The following is a 24,444-nucleotide window of genomic DNA, read 5'->3' as shown; positions in this document are numbered from 1 at the left end:
TTTGATAAATGAACATTGTTCTGTTAAAATAAAAATCTTATTTGGAATATCAATACCTGTTTAGGAATAAAATACTATGAAATTTTTTATTAAATTCACAATAAAGCTCGTTTTTTTGTATAAAGATAAACAAACCTGTAAAATTGCATACATTTCATTGTCGCCGGATTGTCTGTTGTCGCAGACGTTAGCAGTTTCCGAGGCGTCATTGAACGTAGCATGAGGTCGGGCGGCCTCAGCTCCACTTCCTGCACAGCGCACCGTGCATGAACACAACACAGCCGCAGAGCAGCGCGCTCAGGCTCCGCTCGCCCGATGAACACAAACCCGTAAGTGCTGTCATTTCAGTGAAGTCGCGCTCAGATAAAACGCAGGTTGTTCAGTTAGCTTAATAACAATAGGACTGATTGTAGCTACAAACACGGATAAGTCCCTGTAGCCTGTGAACTTAGCAGCTCTGCGTTAGATTAGTGTGCATAATGAGCTGGCGGGGACGGGAATTACCCATGTGGCGTGTTGCAGTTTTCACGTTCGCCTGAACATTAGCATAGCATGTAGGTCGTTAAACCAGTCAGTGAGTCCTGCGGGGTGTCTAATACATACATTTAATGTCTTGGAATGAACAGGGGCACAGAGAGAACCGTTTGCGTAACAAGTACACGAAAATAATAAATATTACTCCGAGAGTGATATGTGTTTGAGATGGATAAAGTTTAAAGCGAGTTTACTGCGGAGCTGTCAGCGAGGCAGGAGGGAGGGGCCGGGCTACAGCTGCTGCAGTTCACATTCACACCGAACAGAGCTGTTAACTCCCGGGCTGTGTTCAGAGGGCGGGCCCCTGGTGAGAGAAAGCATTTTTACAGCCACAGTATTTTATTTTATTGAATAACTAGTAAGAAGTGTGAAACTTCATGAGCATGCCATGTCCAGATGTCATATTATGCTGCTATAATAGCACACTGCTCTTTTTGTTTTCATTTATTGTCTAACATAACATATTTACACAGCTGGCAGCAATATTTAACATTACAAGAATGAAACAAAATGAAGTTTATCAGGGACCCAGACAACTTGTTAAATTATTGTTGGGTTTCTATAATATCAACAACACTATGTGCATGCTTTAATGTTTGTCTGTATCTTTATTGTCAAAAAAAAACACAGCAGCAGACGCTTCATTGCATTTGTAAGATTTACAGCCATACTAATAATTTAGCAAACTGATTCAGTAAATAGAAAATGTTTTGGTGCTCCGCCGAGCAGCTTCATCAGTTCTAACTATTGGGTGGGGAAACAGGTTTAAATGTGGATGGCTCTGTGAGAAACTCCCAAACAATAGCTCTAAATGTGTCCATACTTACCTGTGTTGGTCTGACTGTCTGTGTCAGGTGTGTCTATCGACTGGCTAACGACCTTGAGGTTACAGGGGGGCTGTGGTTGTGGTGGGACAGGTTGACAGCCCATTGTTCTTGCTGGGCACATGTGACTTGGAGTAAAACTTCCTGGGAATGGATGGAATCACTGCATTGTATGTGGTAGAAAGATGATGTCTGAGGCCACCACCTCTGTTAAGGGAAGGTTTTTCCAGCTTAACATAGATGGCTCCTTTCAAACCATCTGTCCTCTCTGTCTAAGATGTGGACATTGTTGTCCTCAAAGGAGTGTCCTTTGTCTTTGATGTGAAGGGAGTCCTGTCCTGTGGAGTTGCCTCTCCTGTGTTGTGCTGAGTGGTTTGCAGGGCTTTCCTGATGTGGTGTTGCTCCTTCTTCTTCCCCTCTGAGCTGTTTGGTACAGATTGTGCTCTGTGCTGCAGGGTCCTGATGACTCCCAGCCTATGTTCAAGTGGGTGGTAGGAGTCAAACAGCTAGTACTGGTGTGTGTGTGGGTTTCCTGTACACCTCCACATTAAGGCTCCTCAGTGTGAACTGTGCAGTCCAAGAAAGCCAGATTGTTGGCTGGCAAGTGAACTTGATGTTGTTGTCCACTGCGTTGATGTGTTCTGTGAACCGTTCCACTTCATGTGTCTTGATTTTGACCCAGGTGTCATCCACATATCTAAACTAGTAGGTGGGGGTGGTTCTAGGAAAGGAACTCAGAGCTCTTCTCTCCACTTCCTCTATGTAGACGTTGACCTTTTTGGACTGCACAGTCCACATTGTCGAGGACAGAAGCCTATATGTGGTAGAGGATCCACCCACTGAGGTATTCTACCACATCTAAACCTGTTTCCCCAACAAACAGAACTGATGAAGCTGCTTGGAGGAGCAGCAACGTCCTCAAGAAAATTCTTCAAGTATATTTGCCTTGCCTCAACCTTCTGGATGACTGAAACAGAAAGACAACAATTTCCTGAACCTATTATCTTTTAGCATTTTCCTGGAGGCTTTATATGCTTGTGAAGTTTGGAAAGATCCAACAGTGCTATTATCAATAGGGATGATGTTAAATAAAAGCCAACTTAAGTGCTGTATTTATGTCGTATGAGCGTTTCTGACCATTGAAAACATACGAGAAAACGTTACTCCCCTGTATACGACTAGAGATTACATTTAAAAGCAAAAGATGTTGCCTGAAATGTTGTGATGACATCTGTTTCTTTCCTGTAAGCACAATAATACTACAGGCAAATGATAACTGCTGGCTACATTGTTTGAATTACATAATTAAAGAACACCTTTGCTAAAAGAAAGGGACAGTGATTTATTTAAATGTAAATGAAATTCATTTTGATTCTTCTCTGTGGGTAGGGAGTTTGTGTTACCCGGTCTCTGAGTCTGAGGAAAAACACATAGATATTGGGTAGGAGGAATGTTGTGGTGGGGAAAATGAGTCATTCAGGAAAATGTCTCATGCTGCCTGCAGTTTCGTTTCCCTCTAAGAAATGGTGTTTCTTTGAGTGGGCTTTTCAGCTCTGGAAAGACTGTTACAGGCTCATATAAGTTGTACTGTGAGTTGTCCATGACTTCTAAATGTACAGAAAGTTTCTGCTCAATGCAGCTCTGGGCTTAATGAAGGGATTCCTGAAACATGTAATTACCAAGATACTTTGTCTTTGCATTTGTTTTTAAGTTGGAAAACAAATGATGATATCAGTGAAAAGCTGAATCTCTAAATGATATATGCACTTGAATTGGCTATATTCCAGTTTAAAATGATATCCACTTCATTTGAATTAATTTGAATGACTCAACAATCCGGTCACAACCCTTCCCCCAGAACAATACCAAAGGCCTGCATCATTTCACATATAAATCTAGCTATCTTACTAGCATTTTACAAGTACTAAAATGTATGTGTTGTGTTATATTGTCACATAAGATGATTCTACTGTCTATTTCTGTTGATACATTTACATCAATCTAAATTTTCAGTAATTATGTGAAACTACCAATATGGAGTTGTTTGAAGTGACCTTTAACACTAAATGTTTGACTGCTACTCACCATTTCAGACCCCTGACTGGTCATGACACAGCAGGAGCAGCAGGAGTTTATGGAGAACCTGGAGGCAGCTCTCTCCTGGATGCGAGCCATCCAGGAAAGGCTAAAAGCCAATGATAACACTCAAGGTCCCCGTGATGCCTTGGAGGCCAGACTCAGGGAGACAGAGGTGAGACAGAAAATACTTTGACCCTTCTCCTCCAGAATAGAGACAGATGCATTTTTGCTTTGAGCTGTGTTTGTGGCAATACAATCCATTAAGTGGGTATACATTTTATACGATAGGTTGTGTCTTTTGATTTTTACCAGAAAATCCACCAGTCAGAGCATGAAGGTCGTGTAAAGATGGACATGGTGCTTGTAGCAGCAGAGAACCTCCTGCAGAGCGGAGATGAGGAGCTGAGAAACCACACCCATGCTAAGCTCAAAGACCTGAAAAACCTGTGGGAGGAGACCTGCACTTATATCATTCACTGTCACAGGTAGTCTTCAGCTTGCGTAAAGTGCAGTATTCATGCTTTGTTTTGTTTACATTTAGCATTTTCCTAAACAATTAACTAGTTTTTTAGGTAATTGTTGATGGATATATTCCCTTAGGGCAAAATATACCCAATAATTTAGAATTTCTCAAAACATTATTTGAAATAGGAGTAAAGGAAGCCGTTTATGTCCAGCTCCAACAACAGCCTCTAAATCACTTGAGTTCATGAGACATTCTCATCTTTAATGGCCCTAAATGTGACATGGTCAAAGGTTAACTTCTGAGTGGTGTTGGAGTGTTCTGCAAGAATTATTTTTTTATGACAGATAACCATTGCTGATTAACTTGCTTTGATTGTCTGGCAAAGTAAAAATGGTAAATCAGAATGGCCAGAGGTCTGTGGCTAGAAAACACAAATACAGGAGGATCCACACGTCATGGAAAGTGAAAAATACTTCACTTAATCTAAATGAATAAAAACAAAACAATAACACACAGTATCCTATAGTGCAGTGGTAAATGTGCTGGTCTAAAAACCTCTTTAATGGCTTTTAGTGTCAAAAATACACTATTAATGAGGACACATTGTAACACATTCTTGACTAGAGACCAACTGTTCTTTTTTTTCTCCTCAAATATAGTCGCATTGAGTGGGTTTGGCTGCACTGGAGTGAGTACCTGAAGGCCTATGAGGAGTTTGAGCTGTGGCTGCTGAGACAGCATCGCAGCCTAGATGTAGGAGTGGAGCTGCAGCTAGGAGTGAAAGAAAAGCTCTGGCAGGTGGACCAACAGAGGGTGGTTGTAAGTGATATCCATGGGCAGGCGGCGCTGCTGGAGAGGCTGCTGGATGAGGCTGCTGCGCTGCACAACAGGACTCAGGACCCTAGTGTGGAGCCTCAGGCCCAGGAGAGACTGCAGGAGGCCTACAATGATGTCAGAGACAGAGCTAAGGTGAGTTTCAGCTGAAGCTGCTTACATAGACCATTGGGAAAACTACCAGTTTCTGTGGTTTTGCTATTAATAAGTGTTAGAGCAAATATTTTTTTCCCCAAATTTCAAACTTTCAGAAAATGACAACTGATCAATCAAACGAAAAACAAGCAGTGAATTATACTTTGAATAAAGCAATACAAATCTATTTTTATTAGTGAAAGTAATGTTCAGAGTTCAGAAACCAGCATTAGGTGCACATAACCCTGATTTATAGATTTCGCATCTCTTGCAGACTTTTTAAAAATGCTTTTGGATGATTTTATTCTGCTCCTGGCTCATCTTTATTTGATTGCATATGACCATCCAACCTCCTCTTGATCACTTTTTAGTGGGGATGATATATTGATTCAGTGGTTCTCCATGCTCACCCTTATTGACTTGGCAATGTGTTATGGAGCTTTGCCTGACAGGGAAAAAACAATTCTTAGAAACTGGGAACATTATTAGAAAACATTCTCGTTCTTCTTCGTCTTCTTAAAGGATGTCTTATACGTGGCTCGATTCATTCATTGTTCTCAAAGAGCAACCCAGATCATCACTGTTATTCCACAAACCTTTACAGTGTTTGTGTGTGAGACTGAGTGACTTTCAGGCCAGCCCATTACATGATCAGGTGAAGGGCAACGTTATTAGAGAAGATGACCTAATTCAATTTAATTCAATTCAATTCAGTTTTATTTATATAGCGCATATTACAATCAGACATTGTCTCAAAGCGCTTCACAGGAACCCCCCTAAGAGCACTGTGGCAAGGAAAAACTCCCTTTAAGAGGAAGAAACCTTGAGCAGGACCCGTCAACTTAAGGGGGAACCAGTCCTGCTGCTAGTCAGAGAGGATGAGGGAGAGAGAGAGAAAGAGAGAGAGAGAGGAGAGAGAGGATGAAGGAGAGAGAGAGAGAGGAGAGAGAGAGAGAGAGAGGATGAAGGAGAGAGAGCGAGAGAGAGAGAGAGAGAGGAGAGAGAGAGAGAGAGAGGATGAAGGAGAGAGAGAGAGAGGATGAAGGAGAGAGAGAGAGGAGAGAGAGAGAGGAGAGAGAGAGAGAGAGGATGAAGGAGAGAGAGAGGAGAGAGAGAGAGAGAGAGAGAGGATGAAGGAGAGAGGATGAAGGAGAGAGAGAGAGAGAGAGAGGTCTCTCTGCTACGTTCCAGTCCTTATCATCATTAGCTAAACCTCACAGCCTGTTTAGAACCAGCCAGGCAGTTTGACATCTCCTTGTACTCTGAAATGAAAGCATAGAACAAAAAACACTGGCGTTTAAAAAAGAAATACATGAATCAATTTATAAACCAAAATGTATTTGAAAGTTTTCACTCTTCAAAGTGGCCACTGTGCAGATACAACAACTGAACACACTCGTGGCATTCTTCCACAATGGACATATATCATTCAGAAGGTTCTTTCCAACTCTGTTGCAGAAGTTGTCATAAATGTCTGGCACGTGTAGGTCAAAAGGGTTTAAGTCTTAACCAAAAACATAAGACACATAAGACATTATGTTTTTGGGTCATTGTCTTGCTGCAGGATGAACCCTGACCCAATAGGTGCATACTAGATGGCACTGCATGGTGCTGCTGCATGATGTGGTAGCTGTTGTTCCAGAATGCCTCTCACTCTGACCCTTGTTCCAGCAAAACAGCCCCAGACCATGACAGTTCCTCCTCCATATTTGGTAGATGATGTCACACACGGAGGAACCATCCCTCTCAAAAATCCTGCATGAAGAGTTCAACTTTTGATTTATCAGTCCATCACACCTTCATGGCCCAGGCAAGCCTCTTAGATATGGCTTTCTTGCTGCAACTCAACCTGTCAAACCTGCAGTTCGAAGCCCTCTCTCCACAGTTAAAACTTAAACTTGTTTACTACAATCTGTGCTTGAAGTTGTTGTCCTGTGAGCCACGTATCACACAAGCTGTTGACACTTGTCTTCTGATTCTGTTGTGGTTTCCCTCAGTTTCTCACTGACACCTTGACTTTCTTCACAATTTCTCTAGGAAAGACCTTCATGTTTAGGTGTTATGATGGTCTGTCTCTCTTCCATTGTTAACTGCCTTTTTCTTGCCATTTTACAGCAACACACTACTTTCTGCAGTACAATACTGTTCAAATGATGCTTCCATCATTTTTTTTTTACCTCTGGCAGTTTACCACTTACCTTGTACCACTCCAAGCTATTCATTAGACTGGAACTGCTTGAAATTTAGAAAGAAGTCAAACTTTAAACTTCTTTTACACTACCAGAACCTTTACACACATGATCAGCTAAGGTTTAGATGATCATGTGTCAATGTATTCTTTGTTTGTGCATTTGTAAATGTAGGATGTACGTACTGTTTCCAGTTTAGTTCATTTCTGTTTACAATTATTAATTTTTTGTAATTGTTATTAATTATTGTCTTTGTAAGACTTTATCATGGTGTAACTGCACAAGACATGAGTTCTTTCTACTTTTAGCCATGATCATAGAGAGGCAGGACTTTATATTGCAGAGTTGCAGAGAATGATGAGGTCAGATTGACACAAAGGGAAAATATGCCCAAAACACTTCTTGGAATTCAGAAGGTTAAAGACAATAGCCTCTTTATAGTTCTAAACTATTAAATCATATTTTTTCCTTTGGATATATTTAGCTTCAGCATTTATATATAGGTAAAAAAAAATCTTAATTATTAACATGACTATTGCTAAATTGTCAAAAGTGTTTTGTACTCATGGCCTTTAGCTCTTCCAAAAGTTTTGGATAGAACCCTAACCCCACCTGTAGGAGCCTCTTAAAGGTAGGGTAGGAGATTTTGAAAACTCACGCCCCTTTCTCTCGGAGCTCACCCCGAAGCCACGCCTCCAGTCTGTGACTTCGGCCATCATGCACGTACCTCTCTGGTGCGCGCAGAGCAGGAAGAGAGTGACAACCAGCCAATACTCTGTGCAGGGGCGCCTCGTAGGATTGGCTGATGTTTTTAGTGTTTTATAGCTTCAGATGATTCATATTCTTCGTTTTAAAGCGAAACTGTCGAACTAATCAGTTGCTATCGGATTGTAAAGAGAAGTTACACTAATTTAACAAAAAGTGCATCAGAATGAAATCACCTACCCCACCTTTAAGATGCCTTGTGGCTTATTCATAAGTAAACACAGATCAGTCAGTAGAATGTTTGCAGCATATTATTATTTCAAAAGCATAAACTGCAGGAGGGAAACGAAGAAGGCTAAGTAAATACTCAGAGAATGAAAATGAAAATGAACCATGAAATGAAAACTCTTTTAATCCTCTTGAGTAAAACACACTCTTTTGTTTAGATAAAGAACCGCCTCTGCGTGGAGAAACACAGATACAGTAGCAGAGACGTTGTGCTCTCTGTCTTTGCTTTCTAACACTCCACATACATATCATCCCCGCCTGCACACACACATGCAGTTCTAATGTTGATCAGGTTTAAATCTAAGTTTATATGTTTAAGAGGAATAAATATGGTTGTGGCCATGAGGTCAAAGAACTGAGATGTTTTCACTGTGTTTTGATGGGATTTGTATTGCACCTTTTAATGGGAGACATGTTTCATCCAAACTCAATTTCTTACTTTTTCTTGCATTTAGACTTGAATAATGAAAATAAATATGTGAACCTACTCTTCCTGCATCTTTTTAAGGAAAATGTTTTCAAACTTAAATTCAAATGTGAAAGGTGTGTTTCATGGGGTAGTTAGTGTACTCTTGTTTTTGCATATTTCACATCTTGTAGTTTAATTAACAGACAGACATGAAGCTCACAGGAGATCACAAAGTGACACTCAGGTTCCTTGCTCAGATACCTAAATGCGGCCTTTGATGTGTTGAAACGTTAAAAGGCATTCATTTGTTTATAAGACTAAAATGCTAAAAAAAATACCATGATGTGTGTCTCCTGCTGTGCTAGGAGCGTCTGACACTGCTTCAGAAGATCGCTGAGGAACACCAGATGTACCAAGGCTGCGTTCAGAGGTTCCAGTCTTGGCTGCTGTCAAAAACTAAGGAACTCACAGATCTGATGGAGAGGGAAGATACAGCAGAGAACAAGCTCAAAGCCTTACAAGTAAGACTAAGTGAAGTTGGATTAGGCTCTAACCTCCAGCATATCTGTAGTCTCAAAACCTGGCTGAAGAAAGGGTATGAACAAAGTTTGTATGAAACATTTGTATGACATGGTAAGTTTAATTTATAGTAGCTCGAAAAGCAGTACATGTCAATGGAAGCAAATGGATGCAGTAATGGTGCATCTTTTTTACAATTTTTTAGTGTTTCATCTTTTTTTTTTGTTTCAGGCATTGGATGACAGTGTAGCCTGTGAGGAGAAGACCCTCCAGCATATTGAAGGGGTGGCAGAAGCTGTCAGGGCAAACACTTCTCCAGCCGGGTCAGAGGTTGTAGTAGAAGAGGCTGAGGAGCTGAGGCTGGGTTGGCAGAGGCTGAGGCAGGGTCTTTGCGAAGCTGAGGAGGGCCTGCGGTCCAGCTTGGACTCCCATAGTCAGTACATGGCTAGGTGCCAGCGGCTGGGAGAGGACATCGGACGCCTCAGGGTGATGCTGAATGGACTGGACCAGGAACTAGAAGAGACTCATGAGTCCAGGGACCACACTGCCCACACTGAAGAACAGATGGTGGGCCAGTGGAGCAAATACACGGTAGGTTTATCATTATCACTTAAGTCAACTAGTATTACTTGTTAGTTAAGTAGACTAGCTGTTTCTGGCATTTAATTCTCATAAAGCGCTGTGTCGGAGTATAATTTTGCAAAAAAGTTATGAACATCAGTGTTTTTACAACAATTTTTATATTCTCCTTACCATACTTAACTGTAGGCACTCCAGAACTGAAGCATAGGTACAGTATGTTCACTTGTGGAGGCTGAACTGGGGGAAAAATACTTGTGATAGAGGTCTAGATTCAAGATTCAAAGCGTTTATTGTCATATGCACAGTAATGAAACAGGTTTCCTTGTAAAATGAAATGAAATTAAACTTTGCTGTTCACACTGAATGCCATAAAAGGTTTAAGGTACAATTACAAAAATGGAAGAATTTACAAAAAGGGCTTTTTGAAAGAGCATGGAAATAATAAACTATGAATAAGTAAAGTACAGCTATATACATAAACGTGCATGTGTGCTACCCTGCTGTTTGTGCAAATTCAGCAGAGAATGAATAATTGTGCAAAACTGTCAGGAGGTAAACAGCATGGTGTCCATAGTGATACAGCTGCCATACCACAAGGTGATGCAGCTGGTCAGGATGGACTGGACGACTGTAGAAGCTGCTGAGGATCTTTGGCAACATGCCAAACTTCCTCAGCCTCCTTAGGAGGTACAGCCGCAGGTGAGGTCCTGGCTGATGTGGACCCCCAGATATTTAGAGCTGCTCACCCTCTCCACTTCCAGTCCCTGGATAAGCAGTGGCTGATGAGGTCTCCTCTCCTACTTCATGTCCACTATCATCTCTTTAGTCTTGTCTGTGTTGAGGGTGTGGTTGTTGTCCTCACACCATGTCACCAGAGTGGCCACCTCCCTCCTGTAAGCTGCCTCGTCGCCACCCGTAATGTTTCCTATTATAATGGGGTTGTCTGCAAACTTCAGGATGATGTTGTCCTTGTAGGACGCCACGCAGTGATGGGTGAACAAGGTGTAGAGAATGGGACCAAGGACACAACCCTGTGGTGTGCCGATGTTCGTAATGATACTGCCTGAAGTCCTGTTCCCTATCCTGACAGACTGAGACCTGCCAGTCAGAAGGTCCAGGAGCCATTCACAGAGGATGGGATGTAGTCAGAGGAAGAACAGTTTGTGGGTGAGCTTGTGGGGGATGTTGAACGTGGAGCTGTCATTAAAGAGCATCCTGATGTAGGAGTCTTTATTCTCCGGGTGTGAGAGGGAGATGCAGAGCTACGCAATCATTGTTACTTGGGTGTGGTTTAAGAACATTTAATTGACTTGACTGACTGAAATACCAGCCCAACAACTGGGTTGGGGTAATGTCAGAAAATCCCATCCTTAAAAATGTTGCTCAGTAAACCCCAACTGGAAACTGGGTTTACTGGTAATGAAATCATAAATACAAAAGATAAGGTTCTCATACTGGAACTTAGGCTTCAGAGGATTGCTGACTTTACAGCTTCGCTATATGACAAGTTTGGAGACACTTTGTAGCAAACAGACTTCTTTCTATTATGCCTTATGTGTTATGTCATTCCTTTCGCCCCAATCTCTTATATTAATTTGCTTTGTTGCTATTCTTATTGTCACTATGGGGGCTTCTCTCATATTCTCTCCTTATTTAACTCCCCCTCCCCCTGTAGTCCCTCAGAGGGACTTCCTGTCCTGACATGATTACACCTGAGTGGATTCTTTATCTCTATCACTGTATTCTTCAGCCAATCTACAGTTGTGACATGTTTGGCACACTGGGAGCACTATTCTGCAGCCCTGTCAGTGAAACTGCTTTATTACTTTGGTGGGTTCACTCAATGCCTCAGAGAGGTGTGGTAGTCACAGTCAGATCATGGTTTGGGCGCTTCACACTGTGACATATACCAGGTTCATTCACTTCTCAGCCTGACAAGACACTGCTGGGTGTGGTCTGATAAGCAATCCCTTTCTATCAAGTAGAGCAAAAGTAGAAATATTAAAAGCTTTGCCTTCATAGAATTTATATTTCATATGTGTTTGATGAAGATTCTCAGTCATCCAGGTCATCATACGTAGAGAAGGTTGAAGCAAGGCGTCTGGACTTGTAGAGTTTTCTTGAAGACGTTTCGCTGCTCATCCAAGCAGCTTCATCAGTTCTAACTGTTTGGTGGGGAAACATGGTTTATATGTGGTTACAGACCACAGTGGGTGGGTCTGGGAAAAACTTGCACAATAGCACTAAATGTTTTCCATAGTTACCTGTGATGTTCTGGCTGACTGGGCCAGGTGTGTCTAACGACTGGCTAACGACTATGAAACTGCCGGAGGGGGACTGGTTGACAGCCCTTTGTTCTTGCTGTGAGTATGTGCAAACTTCCTGGGAATGGATGGAATCACTGCATTGTATGTGGTGGAAAGATGATGTCTGAGGCCACCACCTCTGTTAAGGGAAGGTTTTTCCAGCTTAACATAGATGGCTTCCTTGACTCCTCTTTCATACCACCTTTCCTCCCTGTCTAAAATGTGAACGTTGTTGTCCTCAAAGGAGTGTCCTTTGTCTTTGAGGTGGAGGTGAAAGGCTGAGTCTTGTCCTGAAGAGGTGGCTCTCCTGTGCTTAGCCATTCTTCTGTGGAGTGGTTATTTAGTTTCTCCAATGTACAGATCAGAGCATTCCTCACTGCACTGGACTGCATATATCACATTGCTGTGTGTCTTGTCCTTCGGGTGAACCAGTCTCTGTCTCAGTGTTGTCATAGGTTTGAAATGGACCGGGATGTCATGGTTGTTGAAGATCCTGCGGAGTTTCTCTGATACTCCTGACACATATGGAATGGAGATGTTCTTTCTCCGTCGGTTGTTGTCCTTCTTGTTGTTGTTGGGGGGTTTTGTTTTTGTGGCTTTGATGAGTGCCCACTTCGGGTAGCCACATGTTTGCAGGGCCTTCCTGATGTGGTGTTGCTCCTTATTCTTCCCCTCTGAGCTGGTGGGTACAGTTTGTGCTCTGTGCTGCAGGGTCCTGATGACTCCCAGTTTGTGTTCCAGTGGGTGGTGTGAATCAAACAACAGGTACTGGTCCGTGTTTGGGTTTCCTGTACACTTCCACATTAAGGCTCCTGTCCTCCTCAATATGTACTGTGCAGTCCAAGAAGGCCAGATTGTTGTCCTTGGTGTCCTCCCGAGAACTTGATGTTGTTATCCACTGCGTTGATGTGTTCTGTGAACCGTTCCACTTCGTTGGTCTTGATTTTGACCCAGGTGTCATCCACATATCTAAACCAGTGGGTGGGGGTGGTTGCAGGAAAGGAACTCAGGGCTTTTCTCTCCACTTCTTCCATGTAGAGGTTGGCCACAATAGGAGACACAGGTGATCCCATCGCACAGCCGTGCTTCTGTCTGTAAAAGTTCCCATTGTATTGGAAATAAGTGGTGGTCAGGCAGAGGTCCAGCAGGTCACAGATGTGGTCTGGCGTGAGGTTGGTTCTCTCCTTGAGTGTGCTGTTATGTGTGAGGCACGTCCTTACCATCTCTGTGGCTTCTGATGTAGGGATGCAGGTGAACAAGGAGGTGACATCAAATGAGACCATGGTGTCATCTGGGTCCATTCGGATCTTCTCCACCTTGTTCACAAAGTCTTGAGAGTTGTGGATGTGATGTGGTGTTTTACCTACCAGTGGTGTCAGGAGTTCAGCCAAGTGCTTAGCCACGTTGTATGTGACTGAGTTTGTGCTGCTGATGATCGGTCCGAGGGGGACTCTGGAGTGGAGTGGCTTCCCCAGAATACAGTCGGAAGTAGAGCTTTTTTCAGTCAGTTTGATGACTTCATCCATGACTTCGCTAGGTAGGAGGGCAGCAAACATATATTTCATATGTTTATATAAATGTTTGTAGCATGAAGCAGTTGAAAGGCTGGAAAAAGTTGGCTCTGTACCTGTGGACCTCTGGTGTGGCTTCTGTTAGGAACGACTGCACTCCTTAATGTCTGTCACCGCTCTGACATGCAATCTTTTCACTTTTAGTTTAAAATGAAAAAATAGATTGTAAACACATTGCAAGCTGACTTATAGAAATTTATAAAATATCAAGGATTTCCCAATGCCCATCACCTTAAATTCGTGTGGCTTGAACATACTGTATATGTAAGCTTAGCAGTAGCTAGGCCTTACTTTTTGGCTTCAGGCGGTAAGGAACTTTCACATCTGTAGCCTCTCTTGACACTGCACTGAACAGCCTATCTTTTGTGAGTGGGAAAGGATAGAATTTGCATGATAACCTGCATTTATTTTTATTATCTATAATTACTGTAAAATAGGCCCAGTATTTATCATTTCCTGCATATTTTGTCCTGTTCCAGGTATCAGTAGTGCTCTTTGAGCTTGTTTTCTCCATCTGGCTTTGGCTTTGCTTTTAAAAACCAATTCATATACAAATTAGTTTTCTCAATAAATTTACCTGAGAATTTGTATTGCAAAGTCATAAATGCTCATTTTGAATGTGGGGCAAGATGGAACAGTTGGCACTCGCAGAATGTCCCGATGTATATGGGTACTTGGAAATATGTTTTACATACTGATTACACGTTTTTCTTTTTTTCAATGTTGTACAATGCCAAAAGTGGTGCAAGACTTACTACACTGAAAACATGCCCACATGAGGTTAAATAACAGTAGTGAAAAACAACCAAAGACTGCATGGAGGTCAGGGGGCAAACCTGCATTTATGGATGCAGTGATGTAAGGGTTTTCAGAAGTAAGTGTTCTAGAGCCTAGATTAACTATGGCCTCTTTCTTTCCTGTTCCCCAGGGCAAAGTCATTTCTCTGAGTTCTCTGAATATTTTAATGGCATTCTGTACTGCAGAACGTGTTCTCACTCAGTGCTTTACAGATAAGCAGCTCTCCATGTTTACTTATGAAAGATTCTCTTTTATTCAGTGGCATTACTTACCTGTTATTAATTAGCATTGTAGCACTACATACATTTTCCAGTCTTTTGTTGCACACCCATGTTTGTGATCATGAATTACACACAGTGAAATTGTTAAAATAACAAGATGACAATATATGGCTTACTCTTACTTTGCCTTACTAATGAAAGAGCAAAGCATGCATCCAGCATGCATCCAGTGGTGCTGACTGGAAAGAGATATCAATAATTACATGTGCAATTACTTTCCCCTTCTTATTTTGTCTTTGATATAGCTCATAACAAAAGACATTTGGGTTTGGCTCAAATCATGTGTTCAAGAAATAGTGTTTGTGTACTGAACAATCAAAAGGATTACACTGACTTTTGATTTAGTAAATATTGACACTAATAAAACACTGAGCTGAGACACAATCAGTGTACTGACTTATTTAGTGATGTTAAAAGTCACACAAAGTAGTTGTTCTGCTTTTCAATAGATACTTCACAGCTGTTTCATAGTCTACTGCTTCAGTTGTGCTTATTATAGTGATTATAGCCAGACTTCATTTAACCATTACAGTAATACTATCAGTATTGGTTAATTACACATGACCTTTTCAGGGGTTATTGTGTTGACTGAAATAAGAGCTCTTGTTGTTTGCATTGCTTCTGTTGTTATGACATGTTTCTCTTAGAAAAGTCTGTACATTTAAAATAAGACGTACCTGAAGCAGCACATTAAAACTGTGAAGTAGAAGAATGTGGATAATGATGCGCCAGACCTAGAAGCTCATAAAACATGCATACTGTATGCTGTCTACCCATACACTGTCTTAAACATGAATCCCTTTGGAATACATGGCAGTGCTACAGAACAGCAGTGGGTTATAAGGAAACTAGTTCTATCACATCAATTTTAAATCAAACCATCAGTCTGTTGAAAGAGAATTGTCACAAGCAATGGGTGCATACCCACACTTGACAGTTTGTTCTTTTGCATCATCAGAGAAAAATCTACATCCTGTTACATAATGTTTGGCATTGTACAAGTAGTGAATGACAATCCAGACAATGCTCAGTCCAGACTTGAGAGGTTTGTTACAATATGTGGTCTCCTCAACTGAGAAAAGTTTGTGTATGTGGCAGGAACTTTATTTTTAGATTGACTGTTTTTAAATATATATATGTGCTGGTATTAACACTCTCAGCCATTCTTTGTTTGTTGACACTTCTGTAGTCCTTTCAGTTTGGTCATACAACATTAAGATTTTGGAATGGCCTTCCCAAAGTCCTGGTCCAGTATAGAAAAACAGTCATTTAAACTTTCAACCACAGTTTCATATCTGTCATTTCATACTCTAAGTTATATCTAGAAGAGTAGCTTTATGGAATAATTGTCGCTGTTGCTGATTCCGCTTTTGTCTTGCAGGGTGTGAGGAACACTTTAGCAGGGGAGGAATCCCAAGTGGAACTTCTTAAAGCTCAGCTCAAAGAGCTCTTCAGATTCTCAGAGGACTCACGCCACCTTTCTGATGATGTCCTGGCTATTGTCAAAGAGCATCAGAGGTATGTGAGTGCCTGCCTATTTTTGTCTGAAAACACTGATGCCAAAACCTTGTCGTTAATTTAAAAGCCACACAATGTCTGAAAATAATCCTAAAAAGAAATTCTTTAGCAGACATAGAAATGAAAGCAATGCAAACTGCAGTATTCATCCATCCATTATCTGAACCCGCTCTATCCTGCAGTGCAGGGTCATGGGGGGCTGGAGCCTATCCCAGCTATCTATGGGTGAGAGGCGGGGTACACCCTGGACAGGTCACACCTGGACATGGCAGGGCAACATGCAGACAAACACCTACGGGCAATTTAAAGTCACCAATTAACCTAACAAGCACATCTTTAGAATGTGGGAGGAAGCCAGAGCACCCAAAGAAAACCCACGCAGGTACAGGGAGAACCTCCAAACTCCGCACAGAAAGGCCCCAATCACAACTTTCTTGCTGTGAGGCGACAGTGCTAACCACTGCACCACAAACTGCACTGACACTGGATAAAACAAATTATACAATAGTGTGATCGTAAATATGTAATTAGTTTGATTGCTGCTAGGCAATCAAACTCTTGTTTCCTGTAGGTGTCCTATATGTCTTACATATATATGTCCAACCTCATTACTTACATTTGGTATGTGCACCTTCTGAAATCAGAGCTAATTTAATTGTGTCCACTTGGGGGAGTGGCGAAACGTCTTCAAAAAAATCCTTGAGTCCTCATCGAGTTGCCTCGATTTTAACTCCTGGACATGACTATGACCTGGATGAATGAGAGCATCCACAGACAGCCAATAAGATTGGCAATAGGATCAGCAGCAGAGCAAGACATCAGTGGTGAAAGATTCGAGGAGAACTACTAGCTTATCAAGGCTGCTGCATTTTTCAGCGTTAACAAAAGCAAGAGCAAGCTGAATGTTGTGTTAATAGTTCTACATAAATGCAAAGCACTTTCCAGGATCAGCATAATGAAATCTCAGAATCTCTTTGTAGGTAAAGGGTAGTGAACCCAGCTATAGAGTTCTCAGTTAACAGTTATTTTACTACTGCAATGTGTACTGTTTCCATAAGGTATAACATATGATATAACTGAAGTTGCTGCTTCAAAAGCTCAGCAAGTGACAAACTGATGCAGTGATTTTTCTAAGGGGTGCCATAAATGACATGTACTGCTTTGAGAAACTCCACGAAAAAGTTTTCTGTTGTGAATCTCTTGTGTGCTCATGTTGCAGTGTGAAATGCCGAGCAACCAGACTGTGTTCAGAATCAGAGTCAGGGTTGAGAAACGTCCTTCAAGACCCACTACTTGTCTATGCCCAGTGGAGCAACATGGTTTCTCAAGTGTTGGAGGCTTCTGCTGAGGTCACCGACTTCTCCAACATCGCCATGTTGGTCCAGAACATAGAGGTACTGCACCACCCACTGAGGTCTGCAACCACATATAAACCATGTTTCCCCACCAAACAGTTAGAACTGAGGAAGCTGCTTGGATGAGCAGCGAAACGTCTTCAAGAAAACTCAGTTAGTAAGCAGCCTATGCCACCAGCAGAGTTTGCCTAATGGTGTTAGAACTGTATCCAGGTTTGGTGTTAGCTGGTGTTCTGAGAGTTTAACCTCACTCTGATGCCCCTAACCAGCTGTTAGTAGTGGCAGAAGTCACAAGCACAGTGCATTCTGGCCTTTTTTTGGGCATACCACAATGGGTTTTGCAGTTGTATTTTATAAAACTTTCTATTCTGTAGATACAGCTTTATGTCAAGTGCATTGTACTAGAGGCCAAGTATCACTTTATATCACTAAAGCCAACAAATGTTTACATTCTTCTTCTTTGTGTCATCTGTGCAGTGAAATGTTGCCTTAGCTGCTCTGTGCTGCACCTCTAGAATTAGTAATTGTAACATAATTAATAATATCCTGTGGTTATTTTGTCTTGCTTCTTCACCACCGGCTGTTACAATTTAATTACACCAGCCTGACTTAAGGCAATGAAACATGCAGCCTTCAGACAAGCTTCAGAAGCATAGACTCTGTACATCAGGAGTTTGTTTCACTTTATGTTTTAATCACAAATCAGACATGTGCGGCCAGCCCTTTTCTAAATGACAGCCGACTACTGTGGTTACTTTTGCTTGACTTACTGTCTTAAAAATCCAGGAAAAATTCTGTAATGTGTTTAGGATAGCAGCATTATAAAGCTCGCCTCTCCTCTATGCAAGTAGTCAGTCATCCACGTTGTAACATAAAATGGAAATACATCAGCACATCATGAATGTGCCATATGCAGCACTAAGAAGCATATTGCATTCTTTTTTTGTTGATTTTATTGTGCCCATGGCTTGAATAAATACTGTATTTGTTTAGGTGATGGCGTGCCAGAGGCATTGATTGTATCCCAGGGCTCTGAATTGAGCTGTGAATTAGGTCATTAGCCATTTTCTTTACAGCGTTGACTCCCTTCCATTCATTTAGATTGAGTCTGGTCTTGTTTGCCAAAATATCAGCACAGGCATTTACTAAAACCACTCACTTTTTTTATCATTTACCTTTACTTCTTAAGTTCTGCTCTTATACTGTCACATAAAATTGTGATGATATATATAATGCCACTCTGTTGTCAGAATCTGAATAATTATTTCTAATAGAAATAGAATTAATAAAAATGAAACAAAATTGACAATAGAAAAAGCGAGGTGATGGTGGGTCATAAAGATTAAACATACATGCTTCTTTTAAAGAAAAAAGATCAGAAAGATTTTTAAGGTTCTCATTTCAAGTCTGTGGTAAAATAAATGAAATTGATTCTTGTGTAAGGGTTGCGTCACTGGGAGTGCTGTGAAGTCAGAAATTCTCTGGGATTTTCTGTATGGAGATGTTCTGTTCATGTCACTGTTGAAGTTGCATTATAGATTTTATATTTGCAATTAAATATTTACTTAACGTATATGCATGTCCATAATACCTGCCTAACAGGTAATGCTGTCAGATAAGCAGTATGGTGGATTTAGAGAATAGTAAGTGACTAAAAGTTTAAAAAAAATTACATTTTGACAATACTGTCAATTTGTGTCCTCTGTGTTAGCGCCTGCTGAAGGACAGTGTCCAGCTGCAGGAGCGCTTCAGTCTGCTGCAAGTTAAGGGGGAACTGCTGGACTCTGTGTTTGGTCCTGAGAGATCTGATGGGCTGCAGGCAGAACTGAGCGCTGCCATCAGGAACAGAGAGCTGCTTCACACTCAGCTGCTGCAGAGGAAGAGCAGGTTACAGGTAGACTTCAACATTAAACCACCTGGGAACTGTAAACATGTATCTATACCTACATGAAAAAACATGAAATTGTACTGTAATGCTACATCTCATCAATGCCACCTTGGCAGGACCTGTCTCTAGAGCAGGGGTCCTTCAGCATTAAAAGAGCCATTTTGGCTTGTTCTCACCAAATAAAATACACTCTGAGCCACAAAACCCATTTGGCCCCTTAATTGAAGATAACGCTACATATACAGTTTATTTTTATATTTTAACCAAAACAATGACAGTTTATAAGTTATTTTGGTAAAAGTCATTATTTTCCTTGTGTGGCGTATGACAGCAATGAATCCTCGACCTGAATCATGAAACACAACCACATTAGTTCAGGCCAGTTCTGATATACAAATATATATTAAAATGAATTATTATTATTAAAATAATAGCTTGTTTAATTGTTTCTTTGGCCTGATTAATGTGATTACTGCTCCTGAACTACACAGTGCAGTGTATCATGGGCTTTAAGACTCACTTTGATTTTCAGGAAGGATTGTGAGCTCTCATCTGTGCGGCTTGAGTGATGTTTCATTTTGATGTAGTTTATGATGGAAAAAAACTGCTCCCACAAGTATGTGGATCCAAAGATTGACAGGACTCCAAATGCATACTTTTTCATATTCATGTTAGTGTCGGGAATGTCAGTCCATGTAACTAATACAAGTATGTCTGGTGTGGCAGGTGTGACATACAGGTTGCGACATTAAAAGGGGACCTCACTCTCTAAAGAAATAACTATTACAATGGAAGAATGTAAAAAATAAATGTTAATTAAATTGCCATTTTTTATTCGCCTTATTTTTTTTTCCAAAATGAGCTTGCCCTCTATAAGCCACGGGAGCCGCAGCAAAGGAATAAAGCCGCGGCTTGCAGACCCTGCCTCAAGAGGCAATTTGTATGCGTTAAATACAGAAGCAAAAATCCCTCAATTTACCTCACAGAGACATAGACGGGAAAAATTAAATCAGCATACAATTAAAGTATGATTCATGTATACAAATTTGTAATGACATTTTCTCCCTCGTAGGGCCTAATTTTGAGAACCAAAGACTTTGGGAACACCTATGAGCTGATTCACTCCAAGCTGGCCAGCTTAAAGAATAGGCTAGTGGCAGCAGATGGACTTCAGCCTGACATCCTTGCCAAAAAAAGCCAGTCAGACCAGTTTGGGGTAAGTTTATTCCCACTCCACGCCGCATATGTGTTTAGTCTTAGTTGTCTAGAGTTGGTTCCCAGAAATCACCTTATAATAACTTGGATTTAACAATGTTTATAGCGTAATTACTTTACCTTTATTTAAAAGCAAAAACAGACCTGCAAAAGTGTGAAAATCTTCCTGTAGTAGTATGCCCTTGTTTAGTTATTATAAAAAAACATTGACCGTGATTGCATGATTATGCATAGATATTAATAGCTATGGTGTACCACACACTGTTGTGTGTGGCGTTTTATGTATGTGTCCTTGTGTAACAGGTCATCCTGAAGGACTTTGAGGACTGTGAAGCGCATATCATGGCACTGGAGACTCTTGTGTCATCCAGTCAGAGCAACAAGAGTCAGTTTGAGAAGCTGTATGCTGAATGGAAACATCTGCACAAGGCAGTCAGGGTAGGACATCTAAAATAGATACCTCCTGAATCATTTCTGTCCTTGCCAACTCATCCTTAACATTTAATGAAGCCCTTGATGGTGCTCTAATATTTTGATATTAGCAATAGATCAAATGTGCATTGTGAAAGAGTTTCCTCATTGTGTAGCCCTGCTATTTTTTCCACTCCCCTGAGCGTCAAGTTGTTTTGGTTTTAGGCCCAGAACCTTACTGTTATGGTTTAGTAGGTGTCTTTATAAGTTGAGATGCTGTAATGTTGTTGCCAAACAAATACACAATTCTTTTAACCCTCAGGCGTCACTTTAATTTACTACCCTTTTGTGTCATTAGGGGACAAAAAAGTCCACTTCCAGAAAACTGCTATAAAAAATTAACAGATTAATATTTTTTCTTACTTTTTTTCTGCATAAATATGTTAAACAACTTCAGCCCTGCTCAAAACTACCAAACATTAAATCATTTTGAGGAATTTAACCCTTTAAATGCCAGTTTGATTACTTAATGTCACAATAATTTTTTTATGAAGAAAACACAAAAAATGAGTTATTTTCCACAAAACAAAAGTTAGGTGGCTGAGGCATTATTTTTATATCTGTCATGGATAGGTCAAAGATTAGCCAAAATATTGAGTTTGATGCATTATTAGTTTTTGTGTAGCAGCAGTTTAAAATGGTATTTTCCACTTAGGGCCCATTAACTCCTATTATAATACTACATTTTTTAATATCATAACTATAACAACATATAACCATGCATTTCGTGATGTAAGGGTTTCATTTTTGAAAAAAATAGTTAAATTTGACATTTTCTACTGTTCACCACTAAAATCAGCCATTAACCCATTATATTCCTATGCATAAAATCCTTGTGTTTTGCGGATGTGTTTTGGATTGTGTTCAGTAGGCTGTTTTAAGTGTGTGTGCATGTGTTTGTACATGTGTGTATGTGTCCATGTGTGTGCATACGTGTGTGTGTGTGTGGTGTGGTAAGTACCACAGGATGTAAGGGGTTTATAGGGTATGTAGACTGGTTGAGAAGTATCTCGCTCTGGCTGGTTAAAAACTAAGATCTACATCAAGGATTAATGCGAGGTTCCTCAATGGATTACAAGGGCTTAAAGCCAGTTTTGACTTTCTTAGCCTCAGGAAGGATAAAAAAAGACCTCAGTTCTTTCCTGATTGAGCAGCAAAGAGTTCCCTGCCATTCAAATAATGGATACCTAAAATGCAGTTTAAAGGCACCATCAGAAGTTATCACGAGACATTTAACGCACTGGGAGCTTATGTTGCCTTGAAGCTCTGACTTCAAATGGAGATAAGCAGCATGCTATATGCTCACCCTGTTAGTACATACACATAAGGCAAGGTTTACAGGTCCATAAGGAAGCATGTTTCAGATCTTGATCATGGTAGCACCCTGAGAAATCCAACTGCACTGGCTGTAATTTGCTTTTGGGTCCTGGCAAACACATACTGTTGAAAGCTGTCTGTCCATCCATCAGTTGTCTTATACTTATTCTGTATACAGGGTCATGGGGTGCTTGGGGCCTTCTCTAGTTGTCAGTGGGCTAGAAGTAGGGTACATCTGGACAGGTCGGCAGTCTATTGAGGGCTAACTCAGAGAGAAAAACAGCCATTGGATTGAGAGAGAATGTGCAGATTCCACACAGAAAGGGCCCAGCCAGATTTGAACCAGGACATTTCTGCTCTGAAGTGACAGAAAAACAGTGTAAATAAAGTTACACATACACAGTATAAAGGGGGAGATTTAACCCACTGTTAAAGTGAAATAAAGCATTCCACTGTTACCAAAGATTCTTAGCCATTATTAAATTTGAATCAGGACTCTGATGCATAGTTTCATAATGATTGTATCAATCTGAAAGGTCATTTTGATATAGAAAATTCTTTAAATCACTGAACCATATAACCACTTTCCATAACTTTTTAAATAGTCAATTGCATTACTATATATATATATATATATATATATATATATACTCATTACTTACTTACTCTTTTATGCATTCATGGAGCTGTCTGTTGAACTTGCAGGACAGACTAACTGGCCATGACCTATGGTCTTTCTTTCACAGCAGTATACCTGTAATTGCTGAAGCTATGTGAAATGATTAGGTTCAGATAAAGGGTGAGTGAGATGCCCCACTACATGATGAACTGCTTCATGCATTCTACTAATTCTGGCTTATAACTGTACTAGTCCCTGAGTGGCAACAAGTTGATGTCTGTGTCAGCGCCCTACATGAGCTTTGATGGGTCAAATACTGTATCTGTCTACATGCTAGAAATAACCTAAAAAACATGTGGAGGTGTTTTTGTCCACATGCTGAACAGCTTCTGAGAATGCAAAGGAAATGCTAAAAGGGAGGTGTCCAGACTCTTTCCACAGATTGCACTCCTTTATTCACAAGCCTCCTCCACCCTAAATGACTCTTGTGAATTAGTTTAGAAGGAAAACCTTTAAAAGATGATATTGTGCACTTCCGTCCCAGTAACACACTGAGGCAGAAGCTTGTCTACCATAACACCCAGACAGGCAGACCCATGCAGTGTGGAAGTTTAAGAAGTGGGTCAGATTTCCGAATTATATTCCTGTATTCACTGTTTTCTAGGGCATTTCCTACATTTCAGATTTTCTTCTTCCCATGCTTTTTTTGCTGTTTTGCTGCAATGTTGTTATTGTATCCTCAGGCAAAGGTCCATGAAAGTGAGGACAGCATCGCAGACCATGAGAGTTTCCATGACAGCCTGCTGAACATAGAAAAATGGCTGATGATCACGAAACAAAAGCTGGAATCCTTCCACGGCCCCTCAGGAGAGTGGAGCATAGAGGGCCGCCAGCAGGAAGCAGAGGTCTGTGTGTTTTCTTCAGCTTTAAGATGTCATCAGTCAGTCATTATATACGTAAGGATTCAATTGTATGTTAGTATTTTAAAAGAAAAAAAAGCCTTTTTTCACTATGCCATTATGTATATAGCAAAAACAAAGCCAAAAAGAAAGAAAGAAAACATTTTGTGGTCACAGTTCACAGGAGTAAACGTCCCAGTAAATTCTAAAATTTAAAAACACATGGAAGCACAACACAAAAACTACACCTGAACAAACCACAACACTTTCCTCTAGGACTTTATCAGTCTTGCATCTTTCTGGAGGAATTTTGGCCAATTCTTTTTCACAACTTTGCTTTAGTTCATTGAGGTCTTTGCACATTCAGTTATACTCAGACCCACCACTGCATTTCAGTGGGATTGAGGTCTGGACTTTGACCTATGGACAGATGAGACCAAAGTGGAGTTGTTTGTCCTTAATGCTCACCACCATGTCTGCTCAAAACCAAACAAGCATTTCAGCAGAAACATGTCATACCCACCGTCAAAGCATGGCAGTGGAAGGCTGATGATTTGTCCTTGTTTTGCATCCACCTGGGCCTGGGCACCCTGCAGTCATCTGTACAACAGCTACAACTCTTCAACATGGCTGTATCCATCA

General features: G+C 40.8%; 1 protein-coding gene across 2 annotated transcripts in view; it reads left to right on the top strand.

The window, feature by feature from the left end:
* Nucleotides 1–223: 223 nt before the first annotated feature.
* syne3 (spectrin repeat containing, nuclear envelope family member 3) overlaps nucleotides 224–24,444 on the top strand; it is a 41,543-nt gene continuing 17,322 nt past the window's right edge. Inside the window, exons 1-12 of one of the 2 annotated variants that reach the window (XM_028394708.1) lie at nucleotides 224–329; nucleotides 3,452–3,609; nucleotides 3,750–3,922; nucleotides 4,563–4,872; nucleotides 8,829–8,984; nucleotides 9,214–9,573; nucleotides 15,902–16,038; nucleotides 17,258–17,432; nucleotides 19,105–19,287; nucleotides 20,354–20,497; nucleotides 20,800–20,934; nucleotides 23,647–23,808. In XM_028394708.1, the coding sequence (XP_028250509.1) occupies nucleotides 3,466–3,609; nucleotides 3,750–3,922; nucleotides 4,563–4,872; nucleotides 8,829–8,984; nucleotides 9,214–9,573; nucleotides 15,902–16,038; nucleotides 17,258–17,432; nucleotides 19,105–19,287; nucleotides 20,354–20,497; nucleotides 20,800–20,934; nucleotides 23,647–23,808 (2,079 nt within the window). In that variant the 5' untranslated portion in view covers nucleotides 224–329; nucleotides 3,452–3,465. Of the gene's footprint in view, nucleotides 330–426; nucleotides 842–3,451; nucleotides 3,610–3,749; nucleotides 3,923–4,562; nucleotides 4,873–8,828; nucleotides 8,985–9,213; nucleotides 9,574–15,901; nucleotides 16,039–17,257; nucleotides 17,433–19,104; nucleotides 19,288–20,353; nucleotides 20,498–20,799; nucleotides 20,935–23,646; nucleotides 23,809–24,444 lie in introns of those variants that run through there. The other variant, XM_028394709.1, reaches the window with a different exon arrangement.

Source organism: Parambassis ranga, chromosome 22 (genome assembly GCF_900634625.1).
Source record: "Parambassis ranga chromosome 22, fParRan2.1, whole genome shotgun sequence".
NCBI classification, from domain to species: domain Eukaryota; kingdom Metazoa; phylum Chordata; class Actinopteri; family Ambassidae; genus Parambassis; species Parambassis ranga.
Note: the sequence above shows the minus strand (reverse complement) of the source record. Positions and strands in the feature narration are given on the sequence as shown.